The 15,393-nt window shown below is 36.3% G+C and overlaps 1 protein-coding gene across 1 annotated transcript; it reads right to left on the bottom strand.

The window, feature by feature from the left end:
* Positions 1-2,182: 2,182 nt before the first annotated feature.
* On the bottom strand, positions 2,183-7,170 carry LOC108668316. The gene is made up of 6 exons (XM_018155505.2): positions 7,102-7,170; positions 5,845-5,986; positions 4,245-4,335; positions 3,725-3,909; positions 3,015-3,108; positions 2,183-2,712 (listed from the first exon to the last, which is right to left on the bottom strand). Exons 1-6 carry the CDS (start codon positions 7,166-7,168, stop codon positions 2,569-2,571), a joined length of 723 nt encoding a protein of 240 aa, XP_018010994.1. The 5' UTR covers positions 7,169-7,170; the 3' UTR covers positions 2,183-2,568.
* Positions 7,171-15,393: the final 8,223 nt, after the last annotated feature.

Below are 15,393 nucleotides of genomic sequence, written 5' to 3'. Positions count from 1 at the left end.
ATTTACACAGAAATTGTATGTGTTTCAAAAGGTATCCTATCCCGACCTATCTACCCAGTTATTTCAACTCTACGATCCCCGTCTCTACGGGAAATATGACAGTTTCTAACAGTTTCCCGGAGTACATCACCAAAGTTTGTGGAGCCGATGGAGTCCACGGCGCAGTTGACGGCGCAGCTTTTCCAAGGTGAAAGTGACTGCGAAGATTAGCAATCGAAATTCTTCGGTCCGCGTTCCCTGGTGTGCGTTGTTCCTGGGGGATGCGGTCTTGGTTACTTCTGTAGATGCTGATATTCCGGAGTAAAATTCTATCTCAGCGGATATTTGGTCGTAGCTCCTCGGATTTCTCTATGTCGAATCCTTATTTCTTCGTCGTTGTTTTCCTTTGGAGATATACAGCGTGGCCAACGGATGTTGTCTAAATTTGACGACGTGACTCGAACACCACAATTGGTTTCCTAACATTCACTGTTCCAAACGACGTGCTGCAAGATCCTCCGCGCTCGACTGACTCCGCGCTCGACTGGCTCTGCGCTCGAACTGATTCCGCGCTCGTCTGGCTCTGCGCTCGAACTAACTCTCACTACAGCGACTCTTTCTTTATATAGTCCCGCTCTATCGTGTAGACCCGCCCTCTGGCGGTTGGCTTGAATCTTTAATACATATAGAGTTGCGATCCCTACTAATTTCTACACTAATCATTCCATTAAACATGTTTGTGCACATGTTCCGTGTTTGTCAAGTATTCCATGTTTGTCAAGTACAGGGTGCACCGTATTTATGGCAACGCATGTTTTTTGTTATTTCTCAAGGAAACCAACAGGTGCATTGTTTTTTTTTATTGGATGAGCTAGTAGCTATAAGAATTACCTAAACAATTCTCAGACATATTTATTCAATATGACCACCCTTATTTTTAATGACGGCCTCCAATCTACGCGGGAAAGCTTCACAGGAGACACGCAGCATTTCTTGAGGGTTCAAGTTCCATTCTCGTGTCAATTTCGACTTCAAACTATCCAAAGAATCATGAGGTGTTCTGCAGACCCTACTCTCTAAAATAGCCCACACAGAAAAGTCGAGAGGATTCAAATCAGGGCTTCTTGAGGGCCATTCATTTTTGCTAATGAACGCTAGGATGTGACCCTGAATCCAGTTTTAGGTCATGTTTGAGCCATGTGACGGGAAAGAGTCGTGTTGAAAACTCCATGGTGAGCCGTTGAAGTATTTACGGGCCCAAAGTAACAACACAGCTTCCAAAATGTCCGAAATGTATCGCTGACTGTTCGATTTCATTCCTGAGGGGAGAAAAACGAGTGGGAACCTCCCAGTGGCGGTTACCGCGGCCCAAACCATCACGGACATGGGATTTTGACGTCGTGTTGCTGTTCTATAGTTGCCACAGATCCATCCCGACTCCAAACTCTGTCATTTTGACGGTTAACGCTTTGTTCAATGTAAAATTTTTCTCGTCACTGAACACCAAGTTGGGCAGCGTGCCATCCTCAATGAGATCCAGAATGTGCTGGCATCTTTCGAACCTCATTCGTTCATGACGGTATGTTAGTTCATGCCTTGTTTGCATCTTGTAAGGGGAGGTTTTGAGGTCATATTTGAGGACTCTAAGCATTGATGTCTGACTGACTCCTGCTTCTGCAGCCAATTTTGCAGCTGAGCGACGAGGGTTTCTCCTCAACTTCTCCCTCGTGTTTTTGACCAATTGTTTTGTTCGGACACTTCGTTTCCTTCCTTGACCAGGTCGATTGCATGTTTCACCAGTTTCCTTGAAATTTTTTACCACCTTACACACAGTTTTACTACGAATTTTGGAGTTTTTTTGCACTGACTGAATTACTCTCGCGCTTTTCATGAAGTGTTACAATTGAATTTCTATCTACTGCCATAAGTAATAGTAAATTTAGACACCTTAGACTTCTGCAATATAAAATAGATGAATTAATAGATGATATTATGCTTCATTATTAAAGAAAAGTCTCCTAGAAACCAATTTATTTTTATACAGCAAACATCCGTTGCCATAAATATGGCGGACCCTGTACAGCGATTACATCAATAGTATTCATGGGAATCACTTAAAAAAATTTTTTTGGGGAGGGAGACATTGAAACTTGTATCGTTGTCTAAAATTTATTTTAAAAAAACTTTTAAATTTAGTCTACCGTTTAGATTTTGAAACTTTTGGTCACAATCTCTAATAAACCATTCCAAATTGATAAAAACTTCGTATTCCTTTGGTGATTCGACCACTTTGAAATGGATGACTATGAATCCAAGTGAAATATAATTGCCTATTAGGACATTATTCTAGATTAATACTTGTTCAATTATTGGAACGAACATTTTCTTATCAAGCTAGCAATTCGTCAATGATCAGCCGTGGCGGAGCTAGGTCAGAGCAACAATAAAATTGAATCTCGACAATTATTCTAACAGCTTCATGGTCTGCTTCTTACAGGTAATAAAACAAGAAGATTTTTGGTTTTAATTCAATTCAAAAGCATTGTTCATGACCCAATAAAATTACTGATAATTTGTGTGCACAATATATCAGTCCTCTCGACGTATGGTCTTTTCGATATCTTCTTGCGGCCGCTGCTGGAATTGTTGGAGTTCGTTCCTATAGACGTTGTTGCTAAGGCAGCCTCTCGCCACCGACCTGATCGAGTTGTCAGGCAAGCCCAGATTTGTGATCTTGAGAGCAGGATAGAAAGAAGGGCTAATTATACGAAGAACGATTAATTGCGCTCAATAACTTTAGTTCGTAAATCAGTAAACAATATAGACGTGTGGCAGTAATTAGTGCCCAATTACACGTAATGAATTATGCTAGTTCATAAATTTTGACATTTCATATAATTTGTTTGGTCCTATGTTGGTTGAGATTTTTTATTTGCATTTTTTTTTGACGCACAGCATGACTGACTCTCATTAATATGTGTGTGAAGATAACCCATTTAAGTGGGCCAACGGCTACTAAAGTTTAACGGTCTTACCGATAATTCGTAGTAATAGTGCATAGAAATGCCGTTGTTGGAATAGCTGTAGATGGGATGAACGCACGCGGACTGGCCGGTGAACTTGAGGCCCCTGAAAGCAATATAAAACCTTAGCATTCATGACTTCCTTATCCTCGTTCTAAGAGGCATGTACGCACTTTTGGAGAAGCCGCAAACCTCCTCTTTGTGGGGGCTATTTTCTCCTGCAAGGCATTAAGCCTAGCTTAATAAGGCCCGTATTTTTATTACTTATGCAGTAGCTCTCTCAATACGAGTCTGGTGTCCTTATGAAATGCGCATATGTTCGCTGCACGAGACTAGTAGTATCCTATTTGCATGAAAAACGTGCTTTTTACTGCCATGCTCGTATACACGTTATATGAATTACATATCTACATATCCTCGCTTCCTAAGATACGTATTCTCCTAATGAAGAACGTATCCTAGATTTATGAGGTACGTACGAGTATTAATAGTTTAGACCATCGTGCGTCGAACCTCTTAACCAGGTTTCCAAGCACAAGTATCTTAGCTGCTTAATTATTTTTTATTGCTTAAAATTGAACAGAATATGTAGAAGCACAAACGTTTGATCATTAATCAGTTGGTTTTGCTGTACACTGCAGAACGAGCAATATCGAATTGAATGAAAAAGGTTTCACTTTACCGAGGCAGGTGTAAAGCTTCCTCATTAAAGATGTATTTACGTGAAGAAAGTCCACGGCGATTGTCCACTGATAATCAAGGAGGAAACTTCCATGTCCAACGCCACGACGGTTTCAGTATTTGTGTTGCCCTTAAATTCGTTTCCTCCATAATCCGATGTATTGTAAAGGTTGAAATAGACGTCGTCAATGCCATATGGGCTGCCCGCGTACCGGAGAGAAGATATCTGAGAGACAATTGTTAAGTAGACGTGATGAATAGTGCTACAAAAGTATTTTTAAAAACTATTATCACCATAATAAGCATTGAAAAGATAGTGTTATCATTATTACTGTCTAGGCTCAACAGATGCTGAGGTTGATATGTTGTATATGCAGCTAATATAAAAATTATTTTCAGAAAAATAAGTAATGAGGAAATATTGTGTTATCCTGTCGTTATCCTAGGCTTACAGATGCAGAGGTAGACAAGTTGAATAGCAGCTGATATAACAGTAAATGTTATGACAAGAATAAGTATTGAAGAGATAAAGTATTATTCCTGTCGTTATCCTAGGCTTACAGATGTAGAGGTAGACAAGTTGTAGCAGGTGTTGATACCGCGATATCGGGTCCCGTTACCAGCGTAAGAGATTGAAGAGTACAGGAGCCAACTGAAGGGAGAATAGAAGAAATGTATGCGCGATCCTAATAGCTATCAGGAATTACATCAATTGTTCCTCTATAACTTATTTGATACTTCTGCAACTGAAATACCAGAGATATATTTATTAATTAATGAATCTTATTAATTGATATAACAAGCATACGTTACGAATAACTTCTACGAATACTCTACTGATAGATCATTGCGAATTTTTGTTGTGTTTATTATGTGAAAAACCGATCAAAAAATCGTCTGAATAATCAATAATTAATTAATCTGTTGATTAATACTTTTCCGATCTTCAGACAAATTAAAGTGACTAATATTCCTTATCTATATCTTAACGGAATTTGGATCAATATTGAATCTGCCATCCCTGAATTGACATTTCAGATGTGGATGTAGCTACTATCATCTCATTTCATTTTGATGTTTTTAGGAATGATGTGTTGTTGTATGATTAGAATAATACATAAAATAAAAAAGATGGCCGAGGCTTCTATTATGAAAATCGGTGCTTAGTTACCTCAGGTTTTTTTCTTATCAACATGACTCTGATCAACGTTACTCTGTTCAACGGGACTCTGATTAACAGGACTTCGATCAACTTGACCCTGATCACTGGGACTCTGACTAACAGAACTCTGGTCAACGTGACTCTAATCAACGGGAAAACGTTATCATCATCAACGTGCCTTGCTGCGCAGCCGTAAAGGGAAAGATTTGCAGCAGTTTCACCTATACGATGCAGTTTCTCTAAAAGTTTTATCGCGTGAGCCCGGCAGACTCGGGCACAACCACAACTCACACAATTGTCTCAGGACGACCAACGGAGAAGTGGTTAAAATAAAGCGTTCATCATTGACTAGCCCTTGATTTATTGAAGTTGTTTATCCTGACTACTTCATTTATCTAACTTTGTTATCGAATTCAGTTTTCCACTTTTAACCGATGAAACTCGAGCGAGGGGCAGAGGGACATGCAATTCTTTATGACATAAGTAAAAAGTTCATTGTTTTTATTCGAGTACAATAATGCTCCTGTCAACTGCGATACTGACCTTGTTTACTTGATCTGAATTTTGGGTTTCAGTTTTTCCACATGGCACTTGCGAATTGCTTCTCTACGGACGCATAGCAGTAGATGTTTCATCCTTTATTTTAGTATCTCTTTATTAATTGTGTCAACTGGGTCAATATCCAATACCTGCTTCCGAAATTCATTCGTGCAGGAATATTATTATAGATGATATCGGAGGCAGAAGGTGATACTGATATCGACTTAAATTTCTTTCAGTACCTGCAACAAATGCCTGGAAGAAGCTATTCACGTGCAGTTTGTCGCAGTCTGAATAAAAGTTTGGTTCGGCTAGCAAAAAGACTCAGAACTTACAGGTCTTATTTGCTGTAATATGTATGCTAGGTAGACAGCCGAATGTTGGCATGTCCCTCTACTAGTCTAATTATCCTCACTGCTCCCTAGTTAGTACACATATTTCACCAGAATGCTTGCTCACTGTCCGGTTAAGCAGACTCGTTTGATGACATTATCCAGGCCGAGGACGCCGAGGTCAGGGCAGGAGTCGAGGAACTCGTGAGCGGGAGTTGCATGAGGATCGGTAGACGTGTACGCCTTGAGGTACCGCAAATCTGGGTAGTCTGATACAAAGAAGTGCTATATGAGTTGTAATGTATTCGTACTGATAACAATTCGTACTACTCTTTCAGAGTAAATTTATCCAGTCGGAAAAATCCGCCTTCGATTGATCTTCGATTCGATGAAGATGTGATCAGGCTGCTTGGCGCTTTTTTGCATTTAAAGTTCTTAGTGAACTTGTTATTTACAGTTTAAACTGATCTGATGATATATTAAAACTTTTGATTCATGTCAGGAAAGACCGACGAAAATACAGTAGTGACGATAAAAGCTAGAGGAGTTATCCGTAACTTAAAGTCGAATTTGCTTATCAGGATTACCACAAATTTACCAGGAATTTAAAAGTAAAGAAAATAGCCAAAAAGTTCACCATTTCTTATAAGAGAAAACGTTTCGGAGTCCAGCTCCATCGTCAGTTCAAAACCTAGAACACAGGTACAAACAATCAGTAGTGTAAAATTCACATTCAAACAATTCACCTAAACTTGAAGACATTAGAACTAAAATCGAAGATATAACAGAAATAAAAATGAGATAACATGTAGAGAAAGTACTATCTATTTACAATTTGTAGAGGATAGGAACTGAATGCAGCATTTAAACTGGGTTTCTGTTTGAAAATATACAATGATTCTAAAATTCGTAGGTCAGAAACACCGGTTGTGGAGGCTAAAACTCTAAAATCATTATTGGACACCGGGACGTTGCACTGCTCGGCATGAATACGTACGGCTGAATGAGTGGGATGCGCAAGTATATACTTTATCAATTTATTCGACTGCTCGCGTGTATCGTATCATTAGGCCACTCATTTGAATCAGGGCAGGTTGCATTAAAAACTGTTTTCGAATGACGTTGAATTACTCATCCACGACTAAGTGAATAAAAATAACAATTGGTGCTTATAAAATACAATGAATTCCATTACATCAACAGTAATTTGAATATTTTTTCACTGAGGGATTACTTATCTAAATCAATATCGGAACAGAAGTGTACAGATATTATTAAAAAAAAATCGCATGGTTATCTCAATAGGAAGAATGCTCTGTAAAAATAAATACTCATTTGGGCATATCCATTAAAAAATACTAAAAATACATAAAAAAATTCTTACCGATTATCTGGCCGACGACGCAAGATACCGCCGCCGCAAGGGCCAAGAAATGCATAAAACTCTTCATCTTCTCGACTGATGATTAATAATAATGCAGTGTGATGGTAGACCTGCTATAAGTAGTTGCACCAGCTCAGGTGTGTGGCTTCCCACTAGTACATTACATCATCCATCAACTCTTCGCCCGAATACGAGAAGGAATTTCCAAGAAAGTAACTGCGAGCTGAATATCCAAAAGGTAAATTCAGCCATTTGCAAGCTTTGGTTGCAGGCGGAAACACTTGTTTATTAATCAAAAAAACTTGCTTTCTTAATAGAAATATAACTATATAAATTAATATAACAAAATATATCTCAAGATGGTCCCAAGGATGTCCGTAATTTTTTAATAGAAATTCTAGATGGAATATTTTTAAATGCACTTTATGCCATGCAGTGTCTCCGCAACGGATGTGAAGTTATATACTGAAATAGATTTGAATTTATTCAATAGATCTCTATCTAATGCGGAGTTTTCCTCCATTTTACTAGATTTGATGTAGTAATTTAAATAATAAGAAAAAATCCATTTAACGTAAGTTTCATTCATTGTTTAATAGAATAAAAAAAATTATTGTATTATGTATTAAAAGTAATTATAATAGTTTTTAATTCATATTATAATACGAATTATAATTCATAACATCACAAACCTGATCAAGGCAGAATAAGCTTAAGACGCACACTCAACATTTACATTATTGTCGAAGCTTGAGTGCAGCGCTGATCTATGGGCGTTGTCAAAATTTTTCGAACGCCCACCCTCAAAAATGGTGTACGTTGCTCTATATATGCTTCCACACTGCATTTTGCTGTTTTATCCCACCCTGGTCAGGGTAAAGCCTTGCCCTAAATTTTTATATCATGCATATGATGTATGAATAAAGTATAATATTGATTTATAAAGAGTTTCACAGAGTATGTACATAATATTTCCAAAATGAAACCTTTCAGCGAGTTTTTATGCTATAAAAATTATAATTTTTCATTCAATCAGGCACCCATTAGATATTGATGATTTATAAAATTGGTCACTATATAGTTGATCTGGATGTAGTGAAATATTTTCAAAAATTGTTGCAACTACGGGTATCTTTCTTATTGAAAAATTAAAAAAATATTCTTAAAGTAATTAAAATAATACACGTAATTAACGCTACGTATTTCATACAGCTGCCGAAAACAACATACAGCAGCGGCATTTAAACAGCAGCGGCCACTAAATAGCAGCGGCAACTAAAAAGCAGCGTCAACTAAACAGCAGCGGCAACTAAACAGCAGCGGCAACTAAACAGCAGCGGCAACTAAACAGCAGCGGCAACTAAACAGCAGCGGCAACTAAACAGCAGCGGCATCCATAGAGCAGCGGCATCCATAGAGCAATGGTATCCATACCAAATCCGCAGCCGTATAACTGAAGTATCCTTACAGCTACATTTCACATTCAGCGCCACATTCATACATCAAAAGATTCCTTTCAGTGTCATTCATGACGCTGCGTTATTCAAACAGCTGAAGCTGCCGTACATCCGCTGTACCTGACCAGCAGCAGCATTGATAACAGCGTCGTGCATTCAATAGTAATAATGCATGTATTTTTAATTTGATGCTCCTTTGTATACCAAAGTCTCAGAATAGAGAGCCAATATTATATGCCCTGTGGGCCGCAATATACACTGTCCAATGTTTTGAAAATCAATAAATTAACATATCAAGCACAAATATAGTAATAAATGTCATGTTATTTTCTATCTGACATTCTAACTGAAATTCACTTTCAATAGATTGAATTGCCTGCGTCTCTGTACCTACAAAATTTCTGAATCCACCAACATGCACGTGTTTTTCTGTAAATATTCCGGCAGCTCCCAGCTACCGCAAGAGATATGCAATGGAAAATCGGCAGGTGCACTCCATCCCAATAGATTACAATTCATTTATCATTATATTTATAAAGCTTACTGACCTCCCAAGTCTGAAGATACTCGAGTTATCGGCGCTCGAATAAAGTACATCCCGTTACGGAGAACTCAGTTCGCAGTTAATGTTATCGCTATATTCCCAGAGACGAGAGATTATTATTATCCATTTCTGGGCACGCGGCAACGGGAGCAAGCTTCACCGTAAACCGTTTAGTCGAGTACGCGGAAAATAGTTTTATTAGACCTACAGTTTTATTGAGCAATAAACATCGGATGTTGTAATTTGTTCCGAGTATTGAACTTCGTATCGTTGTCCTTGATATCACGAAGTCTGGGTTTTCAGAATTATGTCACCGTGTACTCTACAAAGAATGCTGCTTCTACGAATATCTTCTAAGAATTTAATAAAGAATGGTACGATTTGAAGGCTTGTTGTTTAAATTATTGAACGTTACGTATGCATTTTTATGTAAATGAATATCTTGGTTGAATATTCGTTCCTTATGACAAAAATGAATATTATGCTAAATAATTAAAACAAATAGAATATGGAATCCATTTGTAAAAAATTTGCTCTCTAAAGTTTCTTCATTTTACTGTATGGAAACAGAAGCTGACTCATGAACTATTTTGTCGTGGCATGAATCACATTCAGAAAAAAACTCAGCATTGAAAAGAATGCCAGCTCGGGAAGATTTTGCGTTTAAATTCTTCTAACGATCTGAAATCCAGTGTGATTGTTCTATATTTTAATATCAAATCTAGAGCACTTATTCTTCGAAGTAGAGTATAGGAAAAATACTGACTTAATATATATTAGTATCGAGTACCACCATAACAGCTAATGTCTTCTACAAAGCTAAATTTAGGTGGTTTTCGTTCGCCCTAGAAATTTTTGCGAAAAAAGATTTTGAAAAATTATTAAACTGTCAATATGTGAGCGGGGCTTTTAGAGTAGCCATGTAGCCGAGCAGCCGTGTAGCCGTGTAGCGGTGCAGCCATTTTAGCCGTGTAGCCGTGTAGCCGTGTAGCCGTGTAGCCGTGTAGCCGTGCAGCCGTGTAGCCGTGCAGCCGTGTAGCCGTTTACCCGTTTACCCATGTACCCGTGTACCCGTGTAGCCGTGTAGCCATGTAGCCGTTTAGCCGTGCAAGCGGACACATGCAAGGGCGAAAAATTCATCGCTATTTAGTCAAAATCTCTCTCACTTATTTGAGTGTATGTTCCTTTGTTTGTGCACCAAAGTCCCAGAATGGAGAGCCAATATTATATACCACAAGATAAAGTCATTCGTTTTATTATCCGATATATGGACTTTTGCTATAAATACATAAAAAACTAATGTAATAAAAGCATCACTAAGAGTTTTGAAAATAATTCATAATTTTGTATTTAAATTCAATTCATTCGTTCTTTTGCTAACTTATCATACATTCTACAAATTTCACGGAAGTGCTAATTTATTTTGCACACGTGGGTTTTCTAAGACCTTATCTCTATCATTTTCAAATTATAGATAACCTAGATAACCTAAATTCCGACTATAGTTCCCGGTAATATTGTTTCAACGGATTACAAGCTACTAATTACAGAGAAGGCTACTAAATCGCACTGATTAGACCAGTGAATCTAAACGCTCTAACACAGAATCCTTTACATAAACTCTATTTGATTACTCACACAGATTTATCGCTGTCTTAAGAATATTCTCTATGATCATCCGATCTTTAAGATTATTGAATTGGGCTAGCTCTATCATGTGCAGAACGTAAATTAGATAAGTTTGACTATTGTTGCTAAATCAATGAGCTGATCAATGAGCTGTTCAGGCAACGCGTATAAATAGGGAAATGCAAAATGCTTCTCAGTTCCGGCAATGACTCGTTAATTGACGTGCAGAGTTCTCCCAGCTTTCGAAGCTAGACACTACACAAATGGAAATAGATTGTTAGATAAATATGCATGTACTTATATTGGCACAGCATGGTTATATTTTAACAAGGGGCTAATTGAAATATCTAAAATACGTAAATTTAATCAATTATTGTTTTCAGCACAATCTCTTATTTATTTATTAATTGTGGTTAAATATCGGATAAATTAGCGATCAAAGTTTGTCTCAATATGAGTTCTAATCCTTTTTTTCCTAATTTCAAAGTCACTGATATATTACACCAATAAGTATAAGCATAAATTTCTTTTCAATGGTTGAAATTTGAATTTTTGCATAATCATATTACCATATAACATATTTCCTATTTTAAACACATTTAAATGTATTTACTATTTCATATACATTTAACAATTTATTTACTATCTTGCATTTCTACTATTTTAAACAAATTTCAAATAAAAATAAGTTTTATACGTTAAAAATTTGTAGAATATTCCTCTCTTAAAGCTTTTTATAAACTGCTCTTGTATCTATAATACCTACAAATGTTGTTGCGAGTCCACGTGATTGCGTGGCTCGCCATGGGACGGTTGGTCTGCTGGTCAGAAGCTGTCAAGGTAGACACGCTCTTCCAGCGCATCTACGAAACCTGCAAGAACCCTGGGCTGCAGGAGAAGGTTGCCAGTCTGGTGAGTTACTGTTTTAGTAATTGATAAAATATAATCCTACTCGATCTATTATCATAATCAAAGTAAGAATGTCTTAAAGCCAGGGCAGGAGAAGGTGGCTAGTCTAGTGAATTTCCGCGTTACTAATTGATTAAATATAATCCTACTCGATCTATTATCTTAATCAAAGTAAGAATGTCTTAAACCCAAGACAGGAGGAGGTTGCCAGTCTGGTGAGTAACTGTTTTAATAATTGATTTAATAGAATGCTACTCGATATACGATCAAAATCAAAGTAAGAATGTTTTAAGCCCAGGGCGGGAGAAGGTTGCTAGTCTGGTGAGAAACTGCGTTAGTAATTGATAAAGTAGAATCCTACTCGATCTATGATCATAATCAAAGTAAGAATGTCTTAAACCCAGGGCAGGAAAAGGTTGCCAGTCTGGTGAGTTACTGCGAGTAGGATTCTATTTAATTGATTAAATACTACTCGATACATGATCACAATCAAAATAAAAATGTCTTAAACCCAGGGACGGAGAAAGTCACGAGTCTGGTAAGTCACTGCTTTACTACTTGATTGCGTAAATTTCAATCCAATGTGTGATTATATTCCAAGTAAGTATGTTTTAAACACAGGGCAGCAGGAGAAGGCCGCGAAGCAAATGACTTACTGCGTAACTAATTGATTACAAATAGAATCCTAGTCAATATTTAATTACAATCTCGGTAGGAATGTCTTGAGCCCAGGACCGCAGGAGAATGCCACAAGGCTGGAAAGTAACTTATTAATAACTTTAAACCTCTACAGCCTGAAATATGAAATTTTGAAGAACTAATTTTTATCTGGTTGTATGGTTTTGTTATTTGTGATGCAATAACATCATATCTATACCGTTTTTTAAATTTCACTGCATCATTAAAATATGTATAACATGTCCCTCAGGAGGAACATTCATCGCAATAATTCATTAATATACGAGTCAATCACAAAGAGCATCGATCAGGGAAACAGCTAAAATATTGATAGTATGTTCTATTATGAACATAATCGTCATAAAATGAGGACGAATAAACAATCAGATAACGAAAAAATGTGCTGTAACAAGATTCAACGTCTACGTTCCGTCCGAAGAATAAATATTGTTTTAAATGTCTGGAATTAAATAAATATGGACTTTTTTACCTTTATATACGAATTATATATCGACTCTAAACGACCCGTGTAGGATTTCATATAATAATAATTAAATTTTCATTATGTTATCATTTTAAATGCTTTCAAATGTTATCATTTGAAAATGATAAATTCATCCGAGATGCAGGAATCTATCATTTTGTTTCTCATAAATGTTATGCGATACAATCTCCTGACGGCTGTTTACTGTCAGTGACAGAAAATAAGTACAGTGGAGTGACGGGTTTCCCTCATTTATTCATTCATTTCCCTCAACATTTATTCATAAAAGAAATTGATTATAGGTTGGAGGAGAAACCAAAGATATTAAACATGACCTTGATGCATAAAAACCCCATTTAAAAAATCAAAGCTTTCTAGCTCACCACTGCTTTCGTAGACGATAAGGTGAATATAACAAGCCGGAGCAATATTGTCACAAGCCTACTTTCCAAAGAAGATATGTTGCTAGCGAGCGCAAAATGACTTGCATTAATGGTTGCTGTCGTGTAATAACACTTTAAGAAGTCATCTATAGCGGACAACCGTCGTCCGGTTACTACGGTCAATAGTTTACGTATAAATTAACTAAAAGTTATATTCCCGGGTAGTGACATACGTATACGGCGGTAGCGGAATAATTCTCAAAATCTTACTTGAAATAATGACAATTTAGGTAAGACTGTTTTAACGGGCGGAAGCGCATGCCTCTCTATACTCTATGTGAGATGGATGCGCTCAACAGTATTTCAATTTTTTAAGTATAATTAAATATATGCGCAAGAGACAGAAGTTACGTGAAATAATAGAATGACAGGACGAGGGTTATATTAGTGACCTGAGTGAACACGGGCTCAATATTTTGTGCTTAAAGTTTGTTTTGACTCTATCGAAGACTCATTATTAGACGGTGAACGTTATTAATCACTTGCAGACTCAATATTTCTTCCCTTTTCTCCCTTAAAACTCGGAAAAAATTCATAGCCTTATAAGACCCTGCAATTTTGCTTTTTCCTAAATATGTCAACTGAGCTTGCTTAAGTTTTTAGGATATTCTTGCTTTCATCTTTAATAAATATCTAAAAATACTCCGATTATCCCCCGAGGATCAGTCTTCTTGAAGGCTATTATTTTCTTCGTTAAAGTGTGTTTTATAAGTTTTCACAGTATTTCTTCTTAGCATATTCAAGAAATGTTTAAAAAATACTCCGATTATCCCCCAAGTATACTCAGTTTTCTTGAACACAATTATTTTCTTCATTAACTAGTGTTTTATTCTCTGAACAGACACACTGCTCAGCCAAATGCAACGCTGCTAAGCAGGAATGCCTGGGGTTCTGCTACTCCCGGTCGACCAAGCTCTGTGTGCTGCACAGTGAGTGGCTCGTATATCTCGTACTTGTTGTTTCCAATTCCTGACAAAACTGCATTTTGTTTGTCACAAACAATATATGGTTTTCATCATCTTAAATAACATCACTACGGTCTGATTATGAAATACGTGAAATAGTCCTCACGAAAAAGTGATGAAATTTTTCACGTATAAAAATTGATAGAAGGAGTAAATTTCCTAAATTAGAAAATGTAGGTTCTTTACTGGAGGGCAGCATGAAGTACTTAATAGTTTCAATATAATATTCTAATTATTTATGTAGATGCACAATAGAATATTCATACTATTTATGCATTATGCACCAGGGAGAATGTAACCTCCATTTTACCCCTGTCATGATAATTTCGAGATAATTTACTGATTGGTATAAAATTTATTGTCATTAATAGATCGCTTTATTTCACTTAAAAATTAAATTTGTATTGAAATTCGAGCATAACCTTCTTCGATAGTTCATGTAGAGTACCTTTTACCATAACCTCTGTGTGTCGTTGAAGCTCACTCAAAAACTCACTCACTCACTCTTACTCAAAACCATTACTCCATACACTGTAATCAACTCATCAGTGTCGGTCGATTTTATAATAATAATAATAATAACAATAACAATACAAACCTTACTTTATTTATATTATTATTATTATTATTGTTATTATTATTATTATTATTATTATTATTATTATTATTATTATTATTATTATTACTATTGTATTATTAACCTTTTTATTATTATTAATACTATTAAATCATTTGTATTGGTATTAATGTTATCATTATTTTCCTTATTAATAATATTACCATCATTATTATTCAACAGTTCGTCATGTATGTACAATTTTTTATAATTATACAGCATTATACACAGCAGAGGACAGAGCATTGGCAGGCCTACGTGCATAATTAAAATGTGACTGTTGCATAGGATCTTACCTACCTTAGGTAAATCTGGAGAGTTTTATATAGATTATTTTTCAGAGGCTTTCTTAACAAATTTTTGACAACATCTGATCCAGTTGGTCCATTGTGTAAAAGGTATCTACGAATTTTGGAAATTTCATGAAATTTTGCTTCCATTTATTTATTTTGGATCATTATTTTATTATTATTTATTAATAAATAGTTAATCTAACGCCAAGCCACTCACTGATTCTTCGAACATGAGACAACTAATAAAATTCATTTCACTGACAGGAAGCAAAGA

The sequence above is a fragment of the Hyalella azteca genome, unplaced genomic scaffold (genome assembly GCF_000764305.2).
Source record: "Hyalella azteca isolate HAZT.00-mixed unplaced genomic scaffold, Hazt_2.0.2 contig6886, whole genome shotgun sequence".
Lineage (NCBI taxonomy): Eukaryota > Metazoa > Arthropoda > Malacostraca > Amphipoda > Hyalellidae > Hyalella > Hyalella azteca.
Note: the sequence above shows the minus strand (reverse complement) of the source record. Positions and strands in the feature narration are given on the sequence as shown.

Coding starts and splice junctions, on each gene's coding strand:
- LOC108668316 (XM_018155505.2), bottom strand. CDS start 7,168: ATGAAGAGTTTTATGCATTTCTTGGCCCTTGCGGCGGCGGTATCTTGC. Junction 3,910..4,244: donor ACTTGTCTACCTCTACATCT/GTAAGCCTAGGA, acceptor ATTGTCTCTCAG/ATATCTTCTCTCCGGTACGC. Junction 3,109..3,724: donor TCGCCGTGGACTTTCTTCAC/GTAAATACATCT, acceptor TATTGCTTTCAG/GGGCCTCAAGTTCACCGGCC.